The sequence below is a fragment of the Lacerta agilis genome, chromosome 3, assembly GCF_009819535.1.
Source record: "Lacerta agilis isolate rLacAgi1 chromosome 3, rLacAgi1.pri, whole genome shotgun sequence".
Lineage (NCBI taxonomy): Eukaryota > Metazoa > Chordata > Lepidosauria > Squamata > Lacertidae > Lacerta > Lacerta agilis.
In genome coordinates, this window is record NC_046314.1 from 22,340,376 (window position 1) to 22,366,235 (window position 25,860).

The 25,860-nt window shown below is 42.7% G+C and overlaps 1 protein-coding gene across 2 annotated transcripts in view; it reads right to left on the reverse strand.

Annotated features, from left to right (window-relative positions):
* DLGAP2 (DLG associated protein 2) overlaps window positions 1-25,860 on the reverse strand; it is a 157,999-nt gene that overhangs the window by 65,263 nt on the left and 66,876 nt on the right. For both annotated transcript variants that reach the window (XM_033143005.1, XM_033143004.1), the window contains exons 4-5: window positions 11,161-11,372; window positions 2,001-2,148 (exon numbers count right to left, since the gene is read on the reverse strand). In XM_033143005.1, the coding sequence (XP_032998896.1) occupies window positions 2,001-2,148; window positions 11,161-11,372 (360 nt within the window). The remainder of the gene's footprint in view (window positions 1-2,000; window positions 2,149-11,160; window positions 11,373-25,860) is intronic.

The following is a 25,860-nucleotide window of genomic DNA, read 5'->3' on the forward strand; positions in this document are numbered from 1 at the left end:
GTATACAAATCCCCCTCTGCAGCATAAATGGCTATTTAGATGGGCATGAAAAGTGTATGCGGCATGGTTTGCTGAGGTCCACCTGTATCTGATGTCCACCTGAAAAACCTGCACAGCTCTGGGCTCACATTCTCCTCAGTTCTTCTGGACTGGCTTAAGTGGGGGAAGAGAATATGCTTCAGGGACCAGGAGCAATGCGGACATAGCCTTCTCTTAACACACTTAATTTCCTTGACCAACCTGATGCTGTCCAAATAGTCTGGAGGAAATAGGAACTGTAGTCCAAAACATTGGCAGCTCACTTAGGTTGGGGGAAAGCTGTCCTAGAGGAACAGTGCTGCCTAGTGCTATAAGACAAAGTATGGGAGTGGGACACTTCTCTACTGGACTGAGCTCGCGTCTCCTCTTCCTCTCTCTCTGGCATGGTTTATAATATGAAATGTGCGGTGAGATGCTTCCATTGGCGGCTCCTTGTGGAAGAAAATGCTGTCGGTCAAGGAATCTCAGGGTATGGCAATCTCATTTTGGATGTTTAGGCTACCAGGGAGAGGAAGGAGTGGGAAAAGTGCACTGGGAAAGCAGTTACTTGTCTTTAGTAACTTCAAGTTCTGGCAGAGATGAACTTGTGAACAAGTGCAGTTCTGGAATGTCTATGCCTGCTGTCAGCTAGCCTCAATTTTGTCTTGGTTCTCTTGTATAGGAGCTGTAGGGGACTGCCACAAGGCAATCAGAACATTTCACAGCTGTTCTTAGCCTTTTTAAAGCCGTGAATCTCTGAGATGACAATCCATGCATGCTAACAGGCCATCTGATTTCCCTTTAGAACTGAATCATAATCAGTAGAAGATTATGTGACATAGGAAGGCTCCTTGAATGAAATAGACCAAGAAGTCGTCGCTCCAATTTACATGACTTTCCTGCATTTCTTACCCTAGAATGTGTGTGTGTGTGTGGGGGGGGGGTGTTCAGACATTCAAAAACAAGGAGCACACAAATTAACACTCATTAGCTTTATACGCCAAAGCTTCGCCCTATACAACACATGCAGCTTCCCCCCTAAAAAAAATCGTTGTAACAAAAAGGCAGCTTACTGTTATTCTACTTCCTCCTATCTCACACCCTCGGAAAGGTGGGATGTAAACTGTGCAAGCTAGCTACTCCCAATTAAATTTCACAACTAAGACACATGACTGGCACTTATTCAATGGGCAGTTTCACAGAGAGTGCCACATCAAACCAGTGTTTGCCATCAAGTGTATATTCATCACAGAGTAGCCAATTTGTGCTCCTTGGTAAGTAACTCCTGCATTTGCAAACCATTGTTTACCACTTCCAAACTGTGGCCTGGTTTGTACATAATGCTAAACCAAACCATGGTTTAGCATGTGAATGCATGAGTATGTGTGCCCCCAGAGAGGAGATCGTAGCCACTTTGCCTCTCCTTCGGTCCTGCTGTTGCACTGTTGTTTTGTTGTGCTGTCCGAACTCAGGCTACTGGTGTGTCTCGCTCCAGACAAGCCACCTGTTGTTACTGTTATATGTTTTAAGTTCATATAAAGAACATTTCAACCGCACACCTTAGAACCAGGTCTTGCTGAACTACAACTGTCCCTCCCATTGGCCATGCTGGCTGGGGCTGAAATGAACTGGAGTCCAGAACATCTTGAGGGTCACAAGTTCCTCATCTTTGCCTGAAAAACTGTAGTATGTGAAACAGGTCAAAGAGGCTCGAGACTCTGGTGGTTTCAGCTACAAGATGTGATTCACTTGCACATGAGAAAAGCTCCACACAGGCAAATGGTCTCGGCTAAATATTTTTTGTTAGGCCATCTCAAATAGTTTAAGCCCTTCGGAACTGGACATGCTTTCAATTCTCTGGAATGGAACTGCTGATAAAAACTGCTGAACAGCTGTTAGCTAGCTTGGGTGATAGCAAACTCCTGTTGCTGGTGTTGCTTAGAAAATCAGGCTGCAAATAAAATAAAATAAATGTTTCCAACCTGGCTGATGCAGCTGGCCTGACTGAGCGTGCTCACTGCTCTCATATAGCTCTGATTCCTTGATCGGAACTTGGGGGAATTGTAGTTTGCTGACGGATCCAAGTTGTGTCCACCAGGCACATCACTTGCCGCTTGCAGGTAGCTCTGACTATTAAGGAAAGATAGAGAGGGAAACAAAGGATGAAAAACTAAGGCTAGAAAGAAGCGAGGGAGGTGGAAAGAACACCCTGTGACATAAGAGGCCAGTGCCCATTCCCCAAGAAGCTTCTCCCTAGGGTTCCATCGAAGTTAGGGGAACACCACAAAAAACCAAAATGGCCTCTGGTTTGTTATTCCTACTACAGGCACAGGCTCTGACCCAGCTGGAAAGGCCTCAGCTGCACACATCTGCTCTCGGCTCTTAACAGACCCAGTCTCCTACATGGAGAAGAGCTTGGACTAGATTTAGGCTCTCCTTCCCCTAAGCATATGGTTGGCGCTGTCAGCACTGAAGAGCTCTAATTGTCTGATCCAAGTGGGAAGTGCTCAAGACGAGTCCCTGGACTTTGCCATCATTACTGCAGCCTCTAACTGCATGTATGACACTTGGGAGATTTGAAGCACTCGGATCGACCAGGCTCCTTTCAAACTCGCTGGCATCCTACTTCGGGGTGTACTTGAGCACATAAGTGCTGAGTGCTTCTCAAGCCTTTCCCAGTGCTTACAACCAGCCCCATGAACATCACACTTCACATTCTGTTGGTGCTAAATAAATTAAACAGTTAAGTGAACAATGATAGTTACGGCAACCTATATATCCATTTGTTATACCACGATGGTCGTCTCCCCCCTCCGCTCGCCATTTCCTATTTTATTAATGTTTCTCCCAGCAATGCTATCTGCAAGCCATTACCTTCCTGCTTCATTATTTGCAATGTAGACCTTTCTCTCTCTCTCTCTCTCTCTCTCTCTCTCTCTCTCTCTCTCTCTCTCTCTCTCTTGTGTACCGGTAATACTTTGCATTTGAATCTGTCCAACATTTCTTTTTCTTTTTTTCCAGTAAGGCTCTCTAGTATGCTGAGCTCATTTTTTAATTTGTAGCCTATCATATAAATCATTCACAATGCTTCCCCCGAGATGTGTGCTGCCCACTTCTTCTTCCAAGTCATTAATGAAGATGTTAAACAGCATCAGACCCAGGGCTAATCCTTGTGCAACCCCAAAGGGCATCTCATTGCAAACTAATCTAAACTGCATGCATATATTAAGTGAGATATATATTAAGTGAACTTTTAAAAGTTTGGCATTGACTTGTCATTGGTGGAAATCTAGCCACTCAGTTTAATTAATAAACCTCTTTATTGTCCTGCTGCATAGCATGTGGTGAATGATTTACTTACACTTTAAAACTGCGAATTGTTCCTTACTAAACTAAAATATTGCCTACAGACCTTCCTCATTCAGATGTAAACATTTACCATAATACAGATATGAACGCTGAAGTCCTAGACATACTTGGCAATAACAACCACTGAACTTAGCACACCTTATTTCCAAGTATAAATGCTTAGGATTAAGATGGCACATAATCACATTGATGGCAAAAGACCAATCAAAGAAAAGACACTCCATTTGGGGGAAACATTTAGCCAATGAGAAACCATAATCCACATTTAAATTCCACAATGGTCAAAGGGAGGATTTCTCTTCCATTGACTAAAATTGCCAAACTTGTATAGGATTGCACCCATACAATTGAAATGATAAAATACAGCGGATCTGGAATTTCTACCACATAACTGAATACTGTGTTTTCAGCTACTGTAAAGGGGGGGGGGGAAAGGCCTTTAGTTTTCCTCGAGCAAGAAAAGAAGAAGAGTTTGGATTTGATATCCCGCTTTATCACTACCCGAAGGAGTCTCAAAGCGGCTAACATTCTCCTTTCCCTTCCTCCCCCACAACAAACACTCTGTGAGGTGAGTGGGGCTGAGAGACTTCAAAGAGTGGGGCTGAGAGACTAGCCCAAGGTCACCCAGCAGCTGCATGTGGAGGAGCGGAGACACGAACCCGGCTCACCAGATTACAAGTCTACCGCTCTTAACCACTACACCACGCTGGCAATGCAAAAGGGTCTTTCAAAACGCATTGCAAAAATTGTGGCATTTCAAAAATGGTTAGTAAATAGTGATGAGCGTATGGGAAAGTGGAAACCAGGTTAACGAGACTCACTAAATAACTAGCGTGACTAATAACTGTTATCTGCTTTAGCCTCATTTCAAATTCTTAAAGTGAGAAAATGACACCAAGTGCCTTTTATTTTATCCTAACATTCCCCTGATTTCCATTTGCGACTTCAGCAAATGCTGCCTTGTAAGCGTATGAACAGTATCTCCAACGTTCAGCCCAAATGGAGTCTGCCCTTAAGGCCACTTTTAGAACATGCCATGCCTTTACAGCTTTATCCAGCTGATGCAGAAGCAATAACAAATAGCATTATACTTGCACAGTTTCTTCTGCTTCAAAGGGGGACAAAGGAGACCAAATGGAGGTAAAGCAGGTGAATTCCAATGAACATAATACGGTTGAGAAAACTGGCAAGCTCATATCCCAAAGAGGCATATTACAAAAGGAACTGTGAATACCTCTAAAAACACAATTTCCCGTGAACAAAGCTTCCATTGCCTGCACTAAAAACATATCACATACTCACTCTGTAAGCTGAAGGCTTCAATTGTTTTATCAACACATAATTTCTTAATTGAGGTTGCATCGGGTTATATTCATTTATTTTTTTGCGCTGCATAACTAATTGCTTCCGCTGAACTCAGCAAGAGCTGCTTGTGTGAAGGCGGCACACAAGAAATGAGCGCAACTCTGGTCCATTCTTAACTTCATCACAGCATGCTAGAACTAACAGTTACTATAAATTCTCTGAATCAGATTAAATTTATTCAGTTTACCCACAAAAAATGGCTTAGCATTATTAAGGTCAGTTCTAATAATGCTCTCATCATACTAATTGTTTTGGTAGCTCAGATAAATCTTCAATTCTACGGGAATCTTGTTTGGACAATCAGTAAACTTTCTAGCATAGTTTAGCAAAATTTAAAGCACTTTGTACAGCGATAGCTGGAATCTGGAAAGTTTCTACAGATGCCGGAATATAAACTACATATTTATTTATTGGGGCATTTATTTCTTACCTTTAAAAAATCAAGGTGGTATACGTTTGTGTGTGTGTGTGTGTGTGTGTACACACACACACACACACATACATACAGCAAATATTAAAAACGAACCTAAAAATAATAATAATTGTTGCCTACCAAAATTCTAGAGTAGATTGGTGAACTTGGAGTAGAATCTGCAATCTGGTTAGGACTTCAAAATGATATTGGGATTTCAGCCCACATTCGAATCAAAGCAAAATTCTGCACCATCTCTTTTGCTATGACAGTGTTGTCTAATATATTGGAGCGAATGGTGCACCAACCTCAGTTTCCCTTAGTAAGCCTACACTTGCCCGCATACTTACTTAGAACTCTGCCTATCATTGGCTGTGTGGCGCCCCCTACTGTTGGCCTCCCTGCCTTCTGGCCTACCAGCCCCAAGGAGCATCAGACACCGCTGAGTTGAAGGTGATGATTACCAAAATTTCGGGACATAAATGCCACACCAACCAGAAGGAAACACTAACAGAATGCACACTTGCCTGCTTATTCCTCAAGGTTAGTATCCAAAGACAGACTTAATTCTCAGTGGATTACTCTTCTAAGGAAAAGAACCCACATTGCTTAGAAAATTCTTTTCACCTCCTATTGTTCCCTTCGGTCATATAAGTATCAAAGTGAGTGCTTGCTGAGATGGATAATTGATCAAAACTCTAAAACCACAGATTTTGAACTAAGGCACTCACATTCTCTTTAGCTTAATTTTCTTATTATCATCCCCTTCAGATCAACAAAGTTTGAGGGCGGAACACTTACTGGAACTATATTTTATTGCAACAGATAATTTTTTTAAAAAAGCAACTAAAACCTTGATCAAAACAAAATAGAAAATTCTTTTCAGTAGCACCTTAGAGACCAACTGTGTTTGTTCTTGGTATGAGCTTTTGTGTACCAAGAAGAAACACAGTTGGTCTCTAAGGTGCTACTGAAAAGAATTTTCTGTTTTGTTTCGACTATGGCAGACCAACACGGCTACCCACCTGTAACTTGATCGTTGTGAAACCTAGATTTAATAAGAATTTATCAAAGCTTTGTTTCGATTTAATACACCAATGAAATGTCCCATCTTAAGAGCAAAGTAAGAGGTTTGTCACTTTCCAGTTTTTGTACTTTGGTTTCTCTTTCTTTATTTTGCCTAGAAGCCTTTTCAGTCCTTACTCGGTACAAGAACGAGAACCTCAATATTAGAGGTGGCCTTCGCTTTACAGAAGAAGGTGGTATTTTAAGTATGAAGGCCCCAAGATGTTTAGGGCTTGGGATGGAATTTTCCAAAATTTAGATGTCAAGCTTACCCACATGGATTTCCCCTGTCCAATAACCATCTCATTGAGGACTTGTTTCCAGCACCCTAGTCCCACTAAAAATCTGAACAATTCTTGCAGATTACAAGCACTATTATATGCATATGCACTCCAGGTTTCCTAGAGTAACCAGCACATAAACGGATACATAAAACAATGCATATAATGGTATAAAAATGTGTGTGCACGTTAATAGACTTATAAAATTATGGTGCAGAAATATAGTACGGCATGGGGTTTCATTCTTTTTGCAGTATTATAAATATATTTTTGCATAAACGGTGGGCTTTTAAAGAAACTGACAACGCATAAGAAGCTCAGGCATAAGAGGGCGCTCAAGTAAAAGAGGTGCTCCGGTGTGAGTAAAGTTTAATTGGGTCGGAACCTCCAAATTCTATGTATAACCTATTTAGGATTTCACCCACAGAGCCTAGGGGCTTGCTGATCAGAAGGTCGGCGGTTCGAATCCCCGCGACGGGGTGAGCTCTCGTTGCTCGGTCCCAGCTCCTGCCCACCTAGCAGTTCGAAAGCACGTCAAAGTGCAAGTAGATAAATAGGTACCGCTCCAGCAAGAAGGTAAACGGTGTTTCCGTGTTCTGCTCTGGTTCGCCAGAAGCAGCTTAGTCATGCTGGCCACATGACCCGGAAGCTGTACGCCGGCTCCCTAGGCCAATAAAGCGAGATGAGCGCCGCAACCCCAGAGTCATCCACAACTGGACCTAACGGTCAGGGGTCCCTTTACCTTTACTTTTTAACCTGTACTTTGAATTGCACCCAACCAACTAGGGAGCAGATGTCGACACTGGAGCGCTGCTGTAATATACTCCCAGCTAAACGTACATCCCATAGGGAGAAAAGGTGTTGCATTATCCTACTTCTGAAGCTTCTGAACCATCATCCAGGACAGAGTATGGTACACTAGAATAGGCTTGAGAAAACGAAGCGTTCCAGATAAGTTTGACAGAGAGGTCCGCAGTCTGCTCACCATATGAAATTGGCAAAAACCGACTCCTAGCTACTACTGCAGCCTGGGCTCTAACTTGCGTTCCCAAGTCTAAACCTACATGCCCAGAACAGGCTGGTGCTCAGATAATGAGCTCCATAATGATACCTGCTCCCTCCCCTTCCGTTTTCTGTTGCTGCTATTGGATACAGGGTTGTTTCGTTAGAAATCATATCGCCATAGAGTTGGTTTTATTAGATTATCTGAATTGCCTTTTACTGTGGTTGCCCTGGAATCTATATGAAGGATGGGTTATAAACAGAATAAAGTAAATAAATATAAACAAACTTTCATAAGATGAATTTGAAAATATTTGAATATATTCTACGTAACAAATATAATCCATATAATCCATATTAGGGAGTACGGCATAGAGAAATCAGGAGCAATGAAAAGCAACTCCATACAGTATTTCATTTATAAGCACCTGCACTTCAAGGTAATTTATATGCAGCCCAAACTCTGGCTAATCCTGCAACTATCGCTTTTGCTCTGACTAGATGAGATCAGGCTTTGTGCCAAATTAAATAAAAGTGGTTTGTACCTAGGAAGACAGTTGCATGTTTCCCTCTTCTATAAAAAAGCAAACTGGGTAATAGAAAATTAAGTTAATAAAATGAGATTGCTGTAGGAGAAGAGCAGTTTGTTTTTTTTTCACCTCCTTCTATGAACCTAATCACTGAACCATGGTAGACCTTTTTCTTTTAATTTTTCTCCTTCAAAAACATTTAACATTCTTCATGTTATAATGCTATCCTTACAGAAGCAAACACTCAAGAAAGATTCTATTAGGATAAAACACGAGGCTGGTAATTGTGAAAATTAATTTAGGAAGAATTAGCTTTTCTTTTGCATCAAGTGACACATTAAGCAATCAACCTAATCTATATTGTATTTTGTGTACTGTATTATTGTAGTATACAGATTGTCATTAACACAACTATGTACATGTGTTAGTTTATTCAATGATTCTATTTAAAAGCCTTTGCCTTATTCATTCTGCATACAGGGATTATGTTGTGAATCCCTAAATGCTGCTCTCTTTCAGATAAACAGAGGAGGGTTTGCTCTTCTTAAATTTTAGAAGGCAACTTCTTTCCAGCAGTAACCATTTACCAATGAACTCTACCTCTGACATGGGCTAGTATTTATTTATTTCAGTCAATAACCAGTTGAGAAGGAGGAAAGAAAACAAAATACATAAAACACAGTATGATACATTAAGTACAGTATGAAATATAGAACGGTCTTTATCTCCATTGTAATCCCAGCGCTGCAACCTCAGATACTATTCTGAAAAGACATTCTAGTGTAGAATGTGACATATCATTTGTGTTTAGCAATCTCTCCTTTTGTTGACTATTATTTTGGACTTTTGTAATAATTATAAACTTTATTAAGGGCTGGATTCAACTAAATATTCCTGAGAGCAGGAACCAACACAAGTCCTGTTGGCACAACAGGAGTTTTCTCCCTTTCACCCCATTGCAACCCCCAATTAGGTTCCAGAGGGTCAGAGGAACACCCAGAACAGCATATGTGGGGAAGGAAATGGAGGTTTTTTAGTTGGGTGAGTGCTTGCTTTGGCGGTTTTTATTAGCATAGCGTTGAATTCCACTGTTTATAAAGTATCTGGTGGAATTGGCCTCTCAGTGATTTAAGTCTCCAAACGAAACTTAGAGAAAGATATTCTTTCTTTCTGAGGAGAGCTATTCATAAAGGGCACAATTTGTCTTTTCCAAGCAACCAAACCAAACAAAAAAATCCCCTTTCCCCATCTCTTCTGTCACTAAAATTTAGTTCATTTGAGATGAACATCTGAAAGAAAAAGAAACACTAGGCCCTGAAACTGAAATAAAAACTGTTGTGTCATTAGCTTCTCAACATCCTAGCCTCCTACACAATAACCTTTCTGTTGTTATAATAGGTCTTTTTAAAGTGCTGTGGAATTGGGCAGAAATATAGCACAGGACAGAGACTTTGAAAGGTGGAAATCAAGATACTCTTTATTGTGTTCCCTGGGCTTCAGGATAAGTAAGATGGTATGATGTAGTAGTAGTAATAATAATAATAATAATAATAATACTAATAATAATTTATACCCCACCCTCCCTGGCCAGAACCAGGGCAGCTAACACCAATAAAATTACAATAAAATGTAAACAAAAGAAAAAGCAGTTAATTAGAATACGGGTTAACATACAATTTAAAATGCACCCTCATTTTAGCAGTAGCCCATAAATCAAAACCATAAGGGGAGGGAAACATAAGGGTCAGACTGAGTCCAACCCAGGTGGAACAGCTCCGTCTTGCAGGCCCTGCGGAAAGATGTCAAATCCCGCAGGGCCCTGGTCTTTTGTGACAGAGTATTCCACCAAGTCAGGGCCAGTACTGAAAAGGCCCTGGCCCTAGTTGAGACCAGTCTAACCACCTTGCGGCTCAGGACCTCCAAAGTGTTGTTATTTGTGGACTTTAAGGCCCTCAGCAGGGCATACCAAGAGAGGCGGTCCCATAGGAACACCTTGCAGGACTATGGACAGCTGACTGCATCCAAGGAACTTGCCCCAACAAAGACCAAACTCCAAACAATTCCTAATAACTTTCTGTGCTTTGGTTACTCTTCCTCGATTCCATGCCCACGAATGAGGAGTCAAGATTTTTAAAATAGACAGCCATCAGAACTAAAGCTTAGCATCTTTCAGGGCTTCAGGTTCCATGCTACCAGTCTCAGGCTTGAGCTCAAAGACTGAATCTCCACTCCTGGGGAATCTCCTCTATTGGGGATGAGAGAAAGATGGACTCAGCCAGTTCCCCTCCCTCTGTATCTGAGAACAGACTGCTGCTTGAGAATGTAGAAGTTCTGGGCATACTTTCCCCCTTAAACTTTACAGACACTTGACACAAATATACTTTGACACAAATTGATGGTTGGATGGCATCTTGTAAGCCTTTCTGTCAACACCTGCAGCAAAGTTGGTGCCAAACGTACTGCTCTTCTTTCCTTTGGACCACATCAGTGATGCCGAGTAGGGGGTCTTGTTGTGTGGGCAGCCTATGACCTCCATACACAATGCCCAGGCTTGAGCCGTGGAGAGGTCACATTTATGTGTTGCCTTGGGATCTGGTTCACAAACAGTTTATAGATACTGAAACAGGAAGAGCTGATGATAGGAAAGTTGAAGCCATCCCATACAGCACAATGCTAAAGATGTAAATGAAAAATTAGCTTCCTGTGGGCTTGGCCCCCTCCTCATCATATCTTGTTCTCCCTAGCTTGAAAAATTAATTTGTATATATTCATATGTTCTTCAGGATACACTTAATGGATACACATTAAATATAAGGCTACTCTGTTTTTCCACTTTACTGAAAATGCCATTGTCTTTCCAATTAATGACAGTTTTATTTCACAGCACATAGATCTTTTCTGTTAGAAATATAGTGAACTATTTAAGATGTTTGCTATTTATTATAAGGCACAGGAATTGGGGTCGTCCCCCCACTCCCGCTAGCAATAGAACCATCCACTTAAATGGGGAAAGTAAGAATAAGTACAGCTAACATTTTCTTTCAGTTGTGGCAGAATATGAAGAAACTGCAGGAGGAAATGTAGTTTGAAACGTAGGAAAAAGCTTTGAGAGGCTTACTTTTGGTGGTCTCCAAGAGCTCTTTGTCCGATAGATTTTAACAATGACTCCGGATGGACTGCTACCTTTGGTGATGTTTTGGGGCTAGTGTCGGAATCTCCACTCTCGTCATCTCCAATGGCTTTAATATAACTTCCACTTCTCATCCTTCTGCAGGGAATCTCATCATCTTTACCACCAGCAGGGTACCCTCCCCATTCATCTTGAGGCACCTGGTACAGTATATTACAACAAGCACAAAAGAGAAATAAATCTCATCTTGCCATGGAACCCTTTTAAGAACAAACATTTATTACGAAGAAGGAATAAGCATTCGTCATTACATAAAAGAGACAGTTTAATTGGGCCGTTAAGGTATGAAGCCATTACCATTCTGTTGCATTTGATGTGAGGTGAATGCAGACAAGAAGTATTTAACAAGTGGCAACCTATGCCGTAGTGGCACAGAATGGGGAGACTCTACCACCCCCTGCCTCCCCCCCAAATGTCACAAAAGATGCAGATGTGTCATAAAGTTCTCCCCCCTTCTATGCTGGGTTTCAAAGCCCCTAAGCTCCTCCTCCAGCTTTTCATTGGTCACCCAATTAACCCTTTTCTCACTCCTGCACATTCATATGTTCCCCAGGAATGGGCAAATGCCACAGGGCCGTTAAGGTACGAAGCCATTACCATTCTGTTGCATTTGACGTGAGGTGAATGCAGACAAGAAGTATTTAACAAGTGGCAACCTATGCCGTAGTGCCACAGAATGGGGAAACTCTATCACCCGCTGTCTCCCCCCACCCCAAATGTCACAAAAGATGCAGATGTGTCATAAAGTTCTCCCCGTCACATCAACTTGCTGTGACAACTTGCTCTGTACATTGTCAACCATGTTAAGTTTTTTATTTGGTAAATGGAAATCTTTATTTGTCTTTTAGCAGCTTTCAGAGAAACCAATGAATGCTAAGACCCAGGAAACCTGCATTCTGATATGTCCGTAATGTATAAAAAGTCAGGAACTAGAGTAAAGGCTCAAACACCTGGGAACTACACTTCATGATGCCTCGGTGAATGAATTGCAGTGGTGTGCAATTGTCAATTAGTAAGTGACCAAGTTTATGATAAACAGGGTTGTCATACATCCGGATTATCTCAGACATGTCTGGGATTCGGCCACTGGGAATTGCGTCCAGGCAGGAGTCCCCTTAATGTCTGGGAAAATCTGGACGTACGGCAACTCATATCAGAAGTGGTGATTTCTGTGGGGGGGAATCTCAACAACTTTTCAGTCCAAATTTTCACTTTCTGAAATATGGCATAACATAAATGGAATTGTAAGAAAGAAATACAGTTTGCTTACACCTTAGCTTTCCCCCTAGAGTTTTGTTTGGAATAAATTCATATGAAGGATAGGGCAAAGGAGGGTTTGTTTTTCGTCCCTTAACCCTTCTTCTCTCCATCCCTTTCTTCTTTGCCCTGAACCAACTAAGGAGATAAACTTGAACAGAAGCAGTCTTCCACGCATGTAGCACTTCTTGGACTGTTTACATGAAACAGACACACACCCAAGAGTAGATAGTAGCCGGGGTGGAGGAAGGGGGTGGTGGGGGCGATCCACCCTGTGTGTCATCACTGAGGGGGGTGACATTCAGCCCGCCGCCTGCCTGCGACTCCCAAGCCTACCCCGAGCTGTCGGGGAAGAGCTGCGCCGCCTTGTCGGCGGCCTTCCCCCTTCATTTTGACAGCTCGGGGGAGGCTTGGGAGTTGCGGGCGGGTGGCGTGCCATTGCCCTCCCCCACTCCCAGGATGCTTCCTTGGGGGGAAGCCTCCCCCAAGCTGTAAAAGTGGGAAGTTAGTAAGGCTGCTGGCAAAGCGGTGTGGCTCCCCACCCCACACCCAGGAAGCAGCCTGCCATGGACAGCTCGCCCCCTGGGGCGCTCACCACCCTGGGATGCTCGCCCCGCCCCCATGCCCCCACTCCCAGGTACCGGAGCAACTAGCTGCACCTCTGATAGTATCTACCAGCCTTGCATTACTTTCAATAAGATATGCATCCAGGTGAGAAAGGACGTCCATGTTATTATCTCTTTTTATAGAAGAAGAAGAAGAAGAAGAAGAAGAAGAAGAAGAAGAAGAAGAAGAGTTTGGATTTGATATCCCGCTTTTCACTACCCGAAGGAGTCTCAAAGTGGCTAACATTCTCCTTTCCCTTCCTCCCCCACAACAAACACTGTGTGAGGTGAGTGGGGCTGAGAGATCTCAGAGAAGTGTGACTAGCCCAAGGTCACCCAGCAGCTGCATGTGGAGAAGCGGGGACACAAACCCGTTTCCCCAGATTACGAGTCTACCGCTCTTAACCACTACACCACACTGGCTGTGATGTTATTGTATTCTTTCCCTTTCGCTTCTGACTCTCAATGGAGTAAGAAGCAAGATGCCTAGCTCTGTCCTGTTGGCGTTTCGGAACAGAGAATGGACTTTGTAGATAGCCTTTAATAAAGCAGCTTTACACCTGCTTTTGGGCTTCTTCTTTCCGCTGCAACATGCAGGGATCGTGCATGCTTTTCTCATCGGAGGAGAGCCGCATATCACTGGCCTCTGGACTGTTCAGGCATCACAGCCAGGGAGTGGCTGCAGAGATGTGCTTGGACTCTGGGGCAGTTTGCTGTTTGCCCCAAGCGCATTTCTGACAACCTTATCCATTCTGGGTAAAAGCCCTGACGCTGATCAGTGGTTGCAGTTACTAGGCAAAAAAGTGCATGTCTGTCCCACTTGTACATGGAGAGCATTGGAACCAAGTCACTTAATTTTAATTGAGGCAGGATAGGTTTTGTGTTATGGGTAGTTATATAAATACAGAAAATAAGTTAGCTTCTTGAAACAGAGTTGCTGGTGGTCTGAAATCTTCTCCCAAAAAGCTAGGACGCGACAATTCCCAAAAGGCGAGGACACCATGAATAATGAATTTTCTTAATAAGGGAAGATATATTCACGCTACCTAGGAATATATTTTGCTGCAAAACAAAGTATCAATTCTAAAACTGCCCCATAGAGAGTTTAACACTTTTATTTGTCATTCTTGAAATACCTGCCTGATTAGTAGAATATCAATTAATTCCTTTCTTTGGAATCAGTGAATGTCAGCTCAGTTTCCAGCTTAGTACTGAAGAGAACATGAGTGTGATAATGAACTTTGCTAGCTATCAAGCAGTTATGACTGTCTAATTACACGATGGTCATATAATTCAAAGGACTGTCACATAATTCAGAATGAACTAAGGTCAATGCAAGATTGGAAATGGCACTGTGCTGCATCTAGACCCGCGTTTGCACACATCCAGTGCTCATTGTAGATATACATAAATGATTCTTTACATAAATGGTTTTTTTTTATCATCCTGGGTTTTTATTTGACCCTAATCAGGGGCAAGCAACTATTTTGTGCCTGTGGGCTACATGTGGCAGTAGGTGGCTTTTGGCCACATGGAGGTAGGAGTTGCCACTCATCCACACTTAATGTAACACATATACACTCAGATTCATTCATAATCACATTCACACTTAATTAATCTCCAATTTATCAAGCAGTCAGAACAGCACTTGCATCTATACTGTTTCTCAGCTGGGAGGGAATAGAGAATATCTAGGGTGATATAGGACTGTAAACTTTTTCACAAGGAAGTTTTAAATCTCCTTTACTTTAAGTGAACAGAACTGTTGAACTGAATTTGGAAAAGAACAACAGGCATGATTTGTGTTAGGAAGAACTACTTTAGTCAACTATTCTGCTGTGCCTCAGCTAATCTATAAGTGTTCCTCTCTAGAACACAGGTAATTTGTATGGCCCTTATCAAAATGGCCTTTGTGCAAATCCATGTAATCTCAGCTTGCTTGCTGTGGAACAGCTTCCTGTCAGGGGCAAGTCAGCAATAAAACACCCAGTGTCAGTGAAGTTAACACAAAGAAGCCCAAACAGCGCAGGCCTAGTGAGCACAGCAACTCTTGCCAGTAGGTCTTGCCCCAGTGAGCCAGGACCAAAGGACCCCGTCTCTAAGGTTCCTTCCCTGGTTCCTTCCCCAGCAGCCTAAGACTCCTTCATCTTGTCTCTCTTTGTTCTGTCGTTTTCATTTCTCTCTGTGTTTTGGGAGAACAGTGGGGAGGGGAGCTGGTCACAGAGGAGGGGGATACTCTCTACCTTCAGCAGCAGCAGATGTCCTCTTTTGGCTCTGGGGAGGGTCCCCTCATGAGCCTGGACTCTCCAGGGTGTTCCCAATATACGCAATTTTAGTTAAGTGTGTTCTCCTTCATGGAGAGCATGGGTTGCGGTGGAGGCCAGCAAACCACCCCTCCAGAGTTGGGTGGGTCAATGATGGTTGCAGCTACGATTGGGGCCTTGGTGTTGTTGGGGAGAAACTCATGTTGCAATTTGTTGATGGACAGACTGAGGGTTTAAAAGCTTTGGCACGCCCTGCATTATTCCTCTTTGCTACGTGCAACGGATCACCCCCCCTCCCCCCTTGTTTATTAGGCCTCTGCGTTGACCTTGCTATGCCTGTCATGGGGTCGTCTGCTTTTGTGGCAGGGGCCTGGTAGGAATTTTTCCAGTTGGCTGATTGGCTGGTGCCTTCTGGTTTTCGCCTACTGTGTAGCAATTAGTCACAAATTGTAAGTTTGGCGGTTAGGCATTGGTTTTCATGTTCATCGCTGGAGGGGTAATGATTGGCTGTGTCTGCCCCTCCAATGCTGCTGCTGCATGAGAATTCCATTAAAGGAATCCAGGGGCTCACCATGCTTTTGTCCGTATCCCCCGGTCGGGGGCCAGGGCCACGCAAGAGCCCCTGGGAGCATTTGGGGAGAGTTGTTGGGTCTGTCCCCCGGCTCCTATTCTCTCCCCAAAGTGTTTTCCCTTTACTGACGGCCGTCAGTTCTGTCCCCAGTGGGGACAGATAGTCTAAACCAATGCCTATGCAGCCACTCACATATCATGTATTTTAATAAAGTTGTGGCCAAAATGTATGCCAAAAACAAAACCAAAATTAATGTCTGAGGTGTGAGTTATTTCCTGGAGGATGGTTGGGGACCTCGACACGCAACACATGCAAGGCCCAGAACCTAACCCCCACATAAATGGGGAGCTGCCTGTATACTGCTTGATACTTTACATGCTTTATGCAACCCACATCCGATTCAACTACAGCTTCCTCTGCCTTTAATGGGCATGAATTGTGCCCTAATGCAAGGGGGCAGGTTGTCTTGCTTTGGGCACCTGATAAAGCAGGGGTTGCCCTCTGGACATTGTAGATTACAATTCCCATCAGCCCAGCTAGTGTGGCCAACGGTCAGGGATGGTGGGAATTGGAGTCCAAAATATTTAGAGGGCAACCTTGTTAGCCACATCTGCAATAAAGTTTGCATTTTCTATATTAATATAGTATGAATAGACCTTTGCATGAATCATCCACATGCTGTCTTTCCTATTTGGCTATCTGTATGATGCTCCCACCAGGGACACACATTAGAAACAAGCTACAGACATATGTCAACACACCTACAGAAATTAAATTCATATGCTTGTCCCACAGTTAGATCATGGTCATTTTTATATCTGAAATGTTACTTAAGAATTCAGCCTCTTCAGTATGGAAATTCTTCTCTTACTATACTCTTATTATACTCTTTGAAGTATAATGCAATATACTTCAAAGGGCTATTATACCACATCTCTCTCTCTCTCTCGCTCTCTCTCTCTCTCTCTCTCTCTCTCTCCCCCCCCCCCAGATCAGCAGCAAAAATCTGTCTACATGCACTGAAAATCATCAAAGTGCCTTTTAGCTTGTGCAAATAGTTATTGGTGCCTAAAAATCCCATCTGAAGAGTTTGCATCTGCTAACTGGGAATAATTACTCTAATTACCTACTTGTAACAAGTGTTGATATCTATAATTTCTTTTAAAAGCCATTTCCTGTTCCAGATATTAAATCTTTATATATACAGTTTAACACACAAAGGACTTTGTATGACATTATAGTGCTTGACGTCCAGCATGCGAAACTCATGACAGAAGCAACGCCTGCATCATAATAGATTAAAAACCACTTCAAAACACATGCAAACTTAAGGCTGACCATCAGTTGTATTCTGTCATTGTTGTTTTTTAACCCTTCATGTCAAATGCAATATGCATGTACACTGAACCCAGAGATTTCTGCTTGGTATAAAATGTCTGCCAAGAAGCAAATTACATTTGGGAAAGGTTCAAGATAATCACTATCTGTCTGATTATTATTGAGTGATTATTACTTTAAAAATACTTTAATTGACTTTATGTTAGTAAATGTGCTCTCAATGCGATCGTTGGATTAGTATCTGTATGAGGAGAAACTCAGAGTTATTATTTGGAAGTGGGAGCTAGAAAAACAGTATTTCTTTTTAGTGGATGTACTTTTTAATTATTTGTACCCCGCCCTCCCCGGCGGGAGCCGGGCTCAGGGCGGCTAACATCATGAAACTAAGACTGTATACAAAGAACATAAGAACATAAAAACAGGCAATCAATTAGTTAAAATAAATCTTAAAATTAGTTCAAATCAAATTAAAATCTGGACAGATGGCAGTCCATGGGTAAAATTGAGAATGGTTAATATTCTCCAGGGCCAGCTGTTACTACTGGTCTTATAAAGGACCTGTGAGCGGGCTAGGAGGCCTCTTTAATGCTTGTTCTTTTGCGCGGTCGCGAGTAACCCCATTGGATCATGGTGCAGCTCCTGGCAGTTGGGGTCTTGCACCGCCTTCCCAGGTTGGATACCTGTGAACTCCACCTACTTAGCAGCCGCCCAATCCTGGCTGGGAAGGCGTTGCTGGGGGGATCGGCCAGGTAGAAGGAGGGATTATTCAGTACACACAATAGAGCTTGAGTCATACCTGGGAAGCAGCCGTTGGATTCAGAGCTTCCCCACCCTCCACTCCCTCAACTGGCGTTTATGTTGCAGGTTAACTACACTTTTTCCACAGCCACACAGGCACGCAGGTGCTGCTACGACAAGGTCGCTGTTGAAGGGCCGGAAAGGACTTTCCCTGCATTGGCAGGTTTCGCCTTTCCCGTAGCAATTCGTCACAACTTTGGTGGTTACAGGCCTTGGGCGGAATCCTATAGTCATCTACAGAATTGGGGGGCGGTGAATCCTGCCCCCATTGCGGCGTCGATAACAGGGTTCCAGATAAAGGGGTCTCAGGGGGAGGCTTTGACCACATGCCCTGAGGTCGTCACTGCCCTCCCCCTCCAGCGGCGGCAAACAGGGGGGGCGGCTATCTGCTTGAACATATGTTCTCCAGAGCTAGCCCACTCCCCACTCATGCTGGATAACCCTGAAATTACCCAGAACCCCGGCTGGGGGCTGGGAAGGATAGACGCCCAATGCCTGAGCCAAGGTCTCCCTACATCTGAATATTAATAAAGTTGTGGCCAATTTAATCCCATAGAACATTGTCACGTGTCGTTATTTCCCTCAGGGGCTGCCCGGGGTTCGGGGGACTCCACCTGGCCATGCAAAAGAATCAGACTGAACCCTGACCAAAGGCCTGGCAGAACAGCTTCGTCTTGCAGGCCCTGCGGAAAGATGTCAAATCCCGCAGGGCCCTAGTCTCTTGTGAGAGAGCATTCCACCAGGCCGGGGCTTATTTTCAGGCTGAGTCATTCATTCATATATAGGCAAGATTACTTTAAAATGCAAGTCAATAGTGTATTACCATTGCATTTCCCAAATAGTTGTGGGAGTAGTAATGGTGGGAGGAAGTTTAGTACTTCCTTTCTGTTTGTACATTTCTTTGAAGTGTTTTTTAAACTTCCTCCAGGTGTGCTCTATTCCAAAAAGCAGGTAACAGCCAGTAAGCCCCAGACACATACTGAATGTACTATCCAAGCTGACATAGAATCATAGAATTGTAGAGCACTACTTCATCAGTGCAGTGGTACCTTGGTTCTCAAACTTAATCTGTTCCAGAAGTCTGTTCCAAAACCAAGGGGTGCTTTCCCATAGAAAGTAATGCAAAACAGATTAATCCGTTCCAGACTTTTAAAAACAACCCCTAAAATAGCAATTTAACCTGAGTTATACTATCTAACGAGACCATTGATTCATAAAATGAAAGCAATAAACCATGTACTGCAGTCAGACATTCAATCAATCAGTACAGTGGTACCTCAACTTACGAATTTAATCTGTTCCGAATGCACATTCGTAGGTCGAAAAATTCGTAAGTCGGAAAAAGCAATTTCCCCATAGGAATGCATTGGAAACGAAAAATTCAGAAAAATTCATAAGTCGAGTAAACCGCATCTAAAATTGGTGAGTCAAGTAAACCCCATCTAAAACCGCCAACGGATGTCCTTTGCATATTGAAAAAACTGTAGGCGTGTGGGCACTTTTTTCATTCATAAGTCGAAAAATTCGTATGTCAAGTAATTCGTAAGTTGAGGTACCACTGTAGTTGAACTGGGTTCCACACAGAAACAAAAACAAAAAAGCTGCAAAAAACCCCACAAAATAAATAGCAAAAACAGACAGAGCTCAGCGTAACACTCAAATCGGAAGCATAACACTCAAAACGGAGCATGTTTGGCTTCCAAAAAAAGTTCGCAAAATGGAACACTTACTTCCAGGTTTGCAGTGTTTGGGTTCCAAGTTGTTTGAGTACCAAGGTGTTTGAGAACCAAGGTACCACTGTAATTGTTTAAATAGTACCCAATGTGTCTTCCACAAAAGAAGCAGAAAATATCTAGGTACAGGCAAGGTCAAGGCATGAGAACACCCCAACAGAAAAGCTGGATATAGGGAACTACATGTAAAAAACAAATCCTCTATCAGATCTTCTAAAGTTTTAGTTGTTTACACAATGCTGCATTCCTACAGAAAGTAATCAATTCAGGCATGATAATACGGGTCCAAGGGTTTCCAAATATTATCACTGGCTAGAATACTCTGCTGTTTTATATGCCGTCATTGCAATTTATGAGCAGTATGGGGCACACTGATCGCTAAAGTTTGTACCAAGTACGAAGATTTCAACAAAGCTACAAGAGAGCACTCACAAAGCGGATGGCATAGTGGTTCACATGAAGATGCATCTAACTTCCTTTCTGTCATGAACAGGAAAAAGATGTCAATTGAACAACAACTTAATATGCCATATGCATGCGATATAAAAGAAAATAAGCACTCTAAAATATCAACCATTGTGTATTGTGTGTTGCAGGACCTTGCTCTTCATGGTAAGACCAGTTCCACAGGTAACAAGGCGGACCTTTTACAGTTTTCATGTTGAGGCAGGGGATTTAAAAAAATAATAATTAAGCATGAACTTTTGGTTACTGGGGCAAGCAATGCTAATTACCGTACACATCTGCAAAATGTGGCCAACTGTTGACGGGAGATACTGTTATGAAGGCTAATGCTTGCATGAGGTAGTTGGTTTTAGAAGATGAAACAGCAGGTCTTTCTGGTGTGGAACAACTGTCTCCAGGTGAACAATTTGTGGAAGAAAGTGATGGAAATGCATCTGTACATGAGGAATTTATTGAGTTCCTTTCAGTCTCAATACTTGTTCTGACTTTGGACTGCATCTCAATGTTAATTGGACAAGAATACAATGGTTGTTCAATCATGGTAGGAAAGGAATATGGGGTTGAAGCACAAATCAGGGCAATCTACTGTATACTCAGGCAACCTTTCCCCACTCCTCATCTCATAGAATTAATCACACAATAGATTATCCTAGCTGTGTAACTAATGTTTGTACTACAGTTGGCCCAATTAAAGCCATCTTATATTTTCCCATGAGAACATCCAATGATGGCATCTAATACCCATACCAAAGCTATGTAAAACTTAGTGCACTCAAAAATACAAGAGTATCTGTGTGTTGACAGAAAATTACATAAGCACTGTGTTGCAAATCAAGCAATTAGCACTAGATTAAGCGACATGAAGACTAGACAACTTTCATGTTGTGCACTTCACAAACATCAACTTTCATCAATTGTCTTGTGATTATAAGCAAATATTATTTGATCCTGGAATCTGTCACCCAAGCTGTGCAATCTGTGAAGTTGGATATAATGGGAAGGAGAGCACATATACAAGTGTTTCTGGAAATAATGAAACATCCAAGGGAAGCTAATGAGGAGACCTTGATCCCAACCAATCCACATAATAGTTCTATGAGCTGTTCATCTACATGGCTGCCTGGATTTGCTTATTACTTTGCTGAGGACTCATTACCAACCTGCTTAGCAAAAGAAATACACCTATTATTGTGTGCCATAGGCAACATGAGCCTTCCTGAATAACTGGACCATGCCAAACTGTTTCCTGTTATGGCTACCCTTATGGCACGTTCCTTCTCAGTTAAACCATGCACAAGTACATGATCCTTTAGCGCTTTGGGCAGGGTGGAAGACATGTGTATGTTCAACAATGAGTGAAGACTGATTGTCTAGCTTTTGGTTGAGTGTCCACAGAGGAAAAGTTGGATACATTTCCCAAGGGGAAATTTACAAAATAAAGTTATAGAGCATTTTGCCCCAGACCCTCAAAGATTCCAATCCATTTTGCATTGCAGTGGAACCCTGGGTTGCGCACACCCCGGGTTGCGGATGTTCGAGTTAAGAATGCCCGCAACCCGGAAGCGTTTTTGGAGCGTGTGTGATGTGCGCGCAACCCCCAGATGCACAGAACGCTTCTGCGCACTTCGTGCATGTGCAGAAGCACTCAAATTACGCTACTTCTGGGTTTTCGGGGTTTGGGGGACGTTGGCGTTACGCACGCCCGTTCCGGATTGCGTGCGAAAAACGGGGTGCCACTGTATAATTTCCATTACGGTATGGACAGACAAGCATTGGTTTCAGACCTTATGTCAGGGTTTCACCACAACCAAGGCAGATTCAGTGTAAAGGGTGTGAAATTCAGCCTTAACGATTTTTAATTTGGTTTAGATTCCCACAGTAATGCTGTTCAGTGGACAAATTGAAGCCTTTCATCTTTCAAGTGCCTCACACTGTTACTGTTAAATGGACAAACAGAGCAATTTGTTGGAAATTAGTTCTGAAATGTATAATCTCATGCAATACAATAAATCACCAGCAGGCACAACCCAACGTTGTTCCTTGTTGTTTCTCTTCAGCAACATGTAATAGTGCATGGAGTTTATTTGTAGAATATACTCAAGCCAGCAATCTGCAGCTGCACATCAAAGAGCTTGCCCCTACTCCCCGAACTATTTCTGTGGACACCTATAATTCTGCTAGATCCAGCCTCACATTTACTCCACCTTCCATTTTTTTATTTTCTAAATAAATAAAATTTATTTTTTTCATTCTGAATTATGACATCAGAATAATGCTGACATTATTATTATTATTATTATTATTATTATTATTATTATTATTATTATTATTATTATTATTTACTGTATGTATTATTTAGCATTCCAGCGGCTACTTTGTAATCTTTTGTTGTGCACGGTGCCTCTGAGTACATTGTTTGTCCCAGTAATGAGCATTCAAATATCACAAAATGAAGAGTAGGTTTCTTTTGGGTTCAAATTTACTATTAAGAGGATGGTGCACTGTTGTTTTCGAAACTAACTTTAAACCAGAAACCAAGCAGAGGGCCTTCTCGGTAGTGGCGCCCACCCTGTGGAACGCCCTCTCATCAGATGTCAAGGAAACAAACAACTATCTGACTTTTAGAATACACCTGAAGGCAACCCTGTATTGGGAAAAAAGTATGTCTAATATTTTACAATTTTTTATGTGCTGTAAGCCACCCAGAGTGGATGGGAAAAGACAGCCAGATGGGCAGGGTATACATAATAAAATTATTAATATTATTATTTAAAATATATGTTCAAAATTCTGTGAATTATTCTTAGCTAGCCAGGATACATTTCCAGGTATTTCTTAGAAGTTCTCTGCATTTGATTATTTATTCAAGCCTTACACATTTTCTGTATAAATTAGGCAAACATTATTGGCAAATATCATCGCAGACCAAATGACTCAAACAGTGATAGGTTAATCAAAGCAGTTTGAACACAGTGATGGATGATAGCAACTGGGCAATGAGGCCTCTCTAACATAAGATCTAACAGCCAAATCATATGCATGTTTATGCAGGGCTGCACTCAATATACTATGGGAGACCATGGCCAGGATACCATACGGGCTTGGTGTTATCTTCTTTCCAGTGGCGTAGCTAGCCTCAGTGCTGCTGGGGGCGGCGGCAGCGCAGAGGCACCCCCCTGGGGGAGGGGCACGATGCGTGCGTCGTGACGTCATCATGACGTCACGATGCACGTGTATGCAGAAAGGGGGAATTTCCCCCTTTCCGAGGCTTTTTTTCGGCAGGGGGTGGTGGCTAGCGAGGAAGGGGTGACAGGTTTGACACCCCCCCTCGCTGGTCGGGCCCCCCCACCGAAAAAAAGCGGAGGAAAGGGCAAAAAGAAGCAGAGCAAGCGCTTCAATGCGCCTGTTCTGCTTCCTTTCAGCGGGGCGGGGTGAGAGGGGCCGGCCAAAGTGTCACCCCACCTCCCCTTGACCTAGGGGCGCCCCCCCGCCCCCACCCTGCGACGCCCCTGCTTCTTTCCTTTCCTTTGCTGTGACTGCATAATACAGCTCAAATTTGAACACCCGGTGCTCCCTCAATATAGCTATGTGTTTCCATCTCTGGGCTCTGTTGAAAACGGCTTCTCCATGCAAACCAGGAAGTGACCTCTCCCGATAACAGAACAGCTCTTCTTTTCTTATCTCTGCAGCTGCCATTCCCTGGGTGACATGGATGCTGTTGGGCAGTTGAATGTGCATGCATATTCTGTCCGTTTCCCTAGCTCCCGCCATGCTCCTCGTGGCCCTGGGCACTGGCAACCCACACTATGCCACTGTCTTCAAATAAGTATATTGAGTTGCTAATTACTGAAAAACAACAACAGGACATCCTCCTAGATACAGGTAGGTAGCCATGCTGGTCTGACACAGTCGAAATAAAAAAAAATAAAAAATTGTCCATTAGCACCTTAGAGACCAACTAAGTTTGTTTTGGGTATAAGCTTTCGTGTGCACGCACACTTCTTCAGATAGGAGATCCTGCTGATTATGAATCACCTGAATCATGTCAGTTTATGCCCCAGGACTATATTGGGAAGTGGGGGCAGACATGTCCATGGGAGTTGCAATTAAGTATGCATAGAATTGCTTCTATAATTTCCTTTTCCTATGAAACGTATGATATCAGAACAAAATAGATGTAACTAAGAACCTGACTACTACGCATTGCACTCAAGTGTGTGTAACAAAGCCTGAATGGCATATTTAAAAGCAGCTTCGGGAAAGGCGAAATTAGTTGAAGAATTAAGGCAGGAGGACAGGGGCATTCAGAAAATCCTGCAGGGGGCTATTTGTAGCAAAGGAGAGGCATGCGGGGGAAAGGTTAAGCACCCTTCCTCTGCTCTAAGCTCCCCAAGCCGCCTACCCACTTTCAGCTGCCTTTTAAGAGATGGTATTGGGATTCTGTACGCGGTGAGCTGAACGCAGTAGGTACTGTTTGTACTTATCCCTTATTGAGCAAGGCAGAATTTAGATGCACGCAACATGCACACTATTCAAAGACAGCAGCAATGGAAGATCCAAGACTCCGCAGACTCCACTCAGGGAAGCCAATGAGGAGCTTGGGGGTTAGCAGCTCATGAAAGAGCAGGGAGTGGATTTGTGCTGCTCATCATCACTAGTCTATGCTTGTGGGTTGTAAAAATAAATAAATAAAACCAAATATCAGCTGAAGATACCATTTAGATATCTTAAAGATAACTTAAAGAAATAGTAAAGAAGAAGCTTTTTTGTGAAATTGCTAAAGCAGTGATATGATAATAGGATTATGTTTGAATGATGATCTATTACACGACCAGTTTGATTACTCTTTCCTTTTTGATTATCAAAGATCATGGTGTTCTCAAAACGTTGGCAGCCATCCAACTGGCTCATTGGTAACCAAGAAATTGAACAAGTGGAGTGCTTTAAATATTTAGGAATCACCTTTCATTACAATCTAAAATGGGTGACCCACCGAAACAGAACAATTAATATAGCTAAATGCTCAGCTGCACAAATTAAACGTTTTTATTTTCTTGGTGGTAACAAATTTGTTCCAGCAGCAGTTAGAGCCTATAAAGCAAAAACTATTCCCCAACTTCTTTATGGGATCCCTTTATGGATAACCAACTATAACAACAAAGTCGAGAGTGCCCAGGCATCCTTCCTTAGGCAAATCTTAGGAGTCCCAAAATGTGTCTCATATCTGGCTATGTGTGCAGATTTGGGCCAAAACCTCCTAGAAACTAGGGGTTGGATTATTACCTTCAAATATTGGCTGAAAATTCTCTTTAACACAGAGCCAGAAAGTCTACTAACCTTCTTACTCAGAGACAAACATAACTTCACTTGGTTCTCGGACATTACCTCTAAACTTAGGCAAATAGGCCTTTCAGTGGATTCCCTTTTGTTACTTGAGAAAGCACACATCTTTATGTTAATCAAGCAGAGGCTGCTAGACAATGAATTCAAAAAATTAATCCTTTGCAGCCTTCTGTGTGCTCCTCTGCTTATCTGGGGCTGCAACCCCACCATGGAATGATGCCTAACTACCTTTATGATCTGGTCACTCCATTACA